The sequence below is a fragment of the Bactrocera neohumeralis genome, chromosome 3, assembly GCF_024586455.1.
Source record: "Bactrocera neohumeralis isolate Rockhampton chromosome 3, APGP_CSIRO_Bneo_wtdbg2-racon-allhic-juicebox.fasta_v2, whole genome shotgun sequence".
Classification (NCBI taxonomy): domain Eukaryota; kingdom Metazoa; phylum Arthropoda; class Insecta; order Diptera; family Tephritidae; genus Bactrocera; species Bactrocera neohumeralis.
Genome location: NC_065920.1, coordinates 71030969 through 71034332, shown reverse-complemented (window position 1 = coordinate 71034332; position 3364 = coordinate 71030969). Strand labels below are relative to the sequence as shown.

At 43.3% G+C, this 3364-nt stretch overlaps 1 protein-coding gene across 1 annotated transcript; it reads left to right on the top strand.

Annotated features, from left to right (window-relative positions):
* Nucleotides 1-1357: 1357 nt before the first annotated feature.
* On the top strand, nt 1358-3141 carry LOC126753029 (probable cytochrome P450 6t1). Its single transcript, XM_050464133.1, has 3 exons — nt 1358-1899; nt 1965-2765; nt 2824-3141. The coding sequence occupies exons 1-3, from the start codon at nt 1438-1440 to the stop codon at nt 3106-3108; spliced, it is 1548 nt and encodes a 515-aa protein (XP_050320090.1). The 5' UTR covers nt 1358-1437; the 3' UTR covers nt 3109-3141.
* Nucleotides 3142-3364: the final 223 nt, after the last annotated feature.

Below are 3364 nucleotides of genomic sequence, written 5' to 3'. Positions count from 1 at the left end.
TTTTAGGAAACTTCTTGATGAGTGCTTATCTCGCGCCGAGAGTTAGTGGCGTGGTTGCCAAGATCGTGCGATTTAACACGGTTGGAATATTTTTTGTGAGGTTATGTAAAGTCACTTGTCTACGTAAATAAGCCTGAGACCACTAACTCCTTCGAAGTGAATATATTGCGCGTCATTGCTGACATACACTCCGAGTTGCTGCAAAAAGTGGTCGGAAAACACACCCCTTACCAGTTGATCAAATTTGACGCGGTCTAAGAAAAAATACGTATCACGAATTTTTACATAACTCTTTATTATCGCTCTCAAAATAGGCTCCATTGAAGCCAATACAAGTCTGCTAACGCTTAGTTAAATTTTCCATACTCTGATTGTAAGCCTTGGCTGGGATGGCTTGGAGTGCTTTCAGTAAATTGTATTTTTTTTTCGGCTCATTTTTGGTGCGCCATTCGCTAGATGTTCAGAAGTCCAAGCCTCCTCAAGTAATGATAAGTTTGATGAATGTGGGATTCTCAAGCGATGGTTTTTGCGACCTTTACTCGAACTCGTTTTTGCTAAAGATTCATATCTTCTGGTACGAGTCTGGCATTGATACGCTTCATACCCAAAACATTAACCAAAATGTATTGAGTCGACTCTCAAGAGATGTTGAGATTTTCTGCTGTCTCCCTGATGCCTACACAACCATTTTCAAGCAGAGTTTCTCTAACTTTTATGATGTTATTGTCATCAGAGCGGTGGTTGGACAATGCGCATGAGACAATGAGGTGACTTTACAAGCTTTACTGAAAGCTTTGTGCCACTTAAATGCTTGTGTTCGTGATACAACAAATTGAAATTCATACAATTATTTCATCGATTCCACAACCGTGATTTCACTGGAAACACAAAATTTCAAGCAAATTCATTTTTCAGTATTTTTTCGTGGTAAAAATCGTTTGACAAACACTTTAATTGAGCCAATCAGAGTCAAATTAAAGCAAATGGTATACAGAGATGGTGTCGCCTTAATAGTTATACAAACCTGTGATCCATCTGAAGATAGTTATGTACGCTTTTACTTGCAGAGACGTATTATAAACGTTCTCTGTTACTTGTTTACGTCCCTTACCGACCTCAAACTTTTCGCTGAGCTTTCAATAATGAGCTTTTTATAGCAAACCCTTTCATAAAATAAAGCTCAGACCATACATACAAACTTACACAAGAGCAAAAATGGAGACTTAAGTGCAAAAGCGCAACTACTAAAAGCTCTGCCTGGCTTATCTGCTTTAAATGCACTAAAATCAAATTTAAAAATTGCAACTGATTAGACAGACAATGAGCGCTAAGCCGCTAGTCTCAAAGGGCAAACCACTTAGTGCAGTTTACAAACGCAAATCTTCAGGTGCAAACGTACAGAAATCTTAATTTTTCAAAACCAGCAGAGAACCAGTTATGTTCAGCATATTTTTAGCGCTAAGCCTCAGCCTTTTGGCGGCCGCTTACTACTGGTTGCGCCAGCATTTTAGCTTTTGGGAAAGGCGTCGCGTGCCACACATACCATCCACACTGATTGTGGGCAACATTTTCGATCTACTCCGTTATCGTTGCTGTTTCGGCGAACAATTTGAGCGGCTCTACAATCATGAAGCCGCCAGCGGTCAAGACTTTGTGGGCATACATGTGCTGCATAATCATGCGCTGCTGCTGCGTGACCCTGCGCTTATCAAGCGGGTACTGGTAAGTGATTTCAGCGCATTTGCAAGCCGCTTCGAACGCAGTGACCCGGTAGGCGATGCCATGGGCTCGTTGAATTTATTCTTTGCGGAATACGATGTATGGAAGGAGATACATAATATCTTCTCGCCGCTGTTTGCTCATGGCAAGGTGAAGCAAATGTATCCGCTGCTGCAAGAGGTTTGTCTTAACACCTTGAAATGGTTTTCCAAAATTAACTATAATTCCATTAAACTCCATTAAAGATTGGCGGTAAGCTGGAGACGCATATGAACGCTTGGAACTTTACAGCTGACGATGCGTGCTCGGCGATCGTTGAGGCAAAGGAGTTGTGTGCGCTCTTCACCACCGACATCATATCCTCACTCGAGTTCGGCATCGCAGCTAACAGTTTGGCGAATCCGCAAGCTGAATTCCGACGCATGTGCGTTGAAGTGAATGAGCCACGTCTCTGGCGTCTACTACATCTCTTTACCATATTCTTCGTGCCGGAGCGGGTCCGGCTCGTACGCGCACATCTCTACTCAGCAGAGTATGAGAAATTCATGCGTACCTCCATCGAGTATGCGATTGCGGAGCGCATACGTAGTGGCAACCAACGCAACGATCTCATCGATATATTTATCGCGCTGAAGCGTCAAGCTGCCAACGGCGCAAAGGACAGCGTACTGAACCAACCTGATTTCTTTGTAGCACAGGCCGCTTTCTTGTTACTAGCTGGCTTCGACACGTCCTCCTCGACAATCACATTTACGCTCTATGAACTCGCCAAGCATCCCGAGTTGCAACAGCGTTTGCGCGCCGAGCTGCGTGAGGCGTTGCTGAAATGTGGTGGCGCGCTTGATTATGACACGATTGCTAGTGAGCTGGAATACATGCGCATGGTCGTCGATGAGGTGCTGCGTTTGTATCCCGCCACTTCATTTTTGGATCGTCGCTGTACCGCTGAGCAAGGCTACTTGCTGGAGCAAACAAGCGGCAACTATCGTATACCGAAAGGCATGCCGTTATATATTTCGGTGCTCGCTTTACATCGTGATGCACGGGTGCGTTTATCGGCTTTGTCTTAAAGCTTTGTTATAAATAGTTTCTACTTCCTTGCAGTACTGGCCGCGACCGCTCGAGTTTGATCCGGAGCGCTTCTCACCTGAAAACCGCAAACTACATGCACCGATGAGTTATTTGCCCTTTGGTGCCGGTCCACGCGGCTGTATTGGCACTTTATTGGGTTTGCTGGAAGTTAAAACGGGACTTGTGCATATTTTGAAGAATTTTCGTGTGGAGACTTGCGACTCGACTTTGCCAGAAATGAAATTTGAGGAGACAGCCTTTGTTTTGGCGCCGAAGGGTGGCGTTTATTTGCGTTTTGTGAAGGATAAAATTTACTGATGGCAATAAATGTGTTATTTGAGCAGTTAAAAATTATTTTTTAGTTAAGTTAAACTCAACTGGTATTCAACAAGTCTTATATGAAGCCATTTCTACCACGTTGATAACTTTCTTCTAATATTCCTAATTTGGTTGGCACTTATGAACGATATAACTGATACAAAGTCTCACTAAAAACAAATCCTTATTTCGGTATGTTTCTTCCTATACCGCTAACCACGATCTACATTTCACCATCGCTTAAGATCCAGAATGA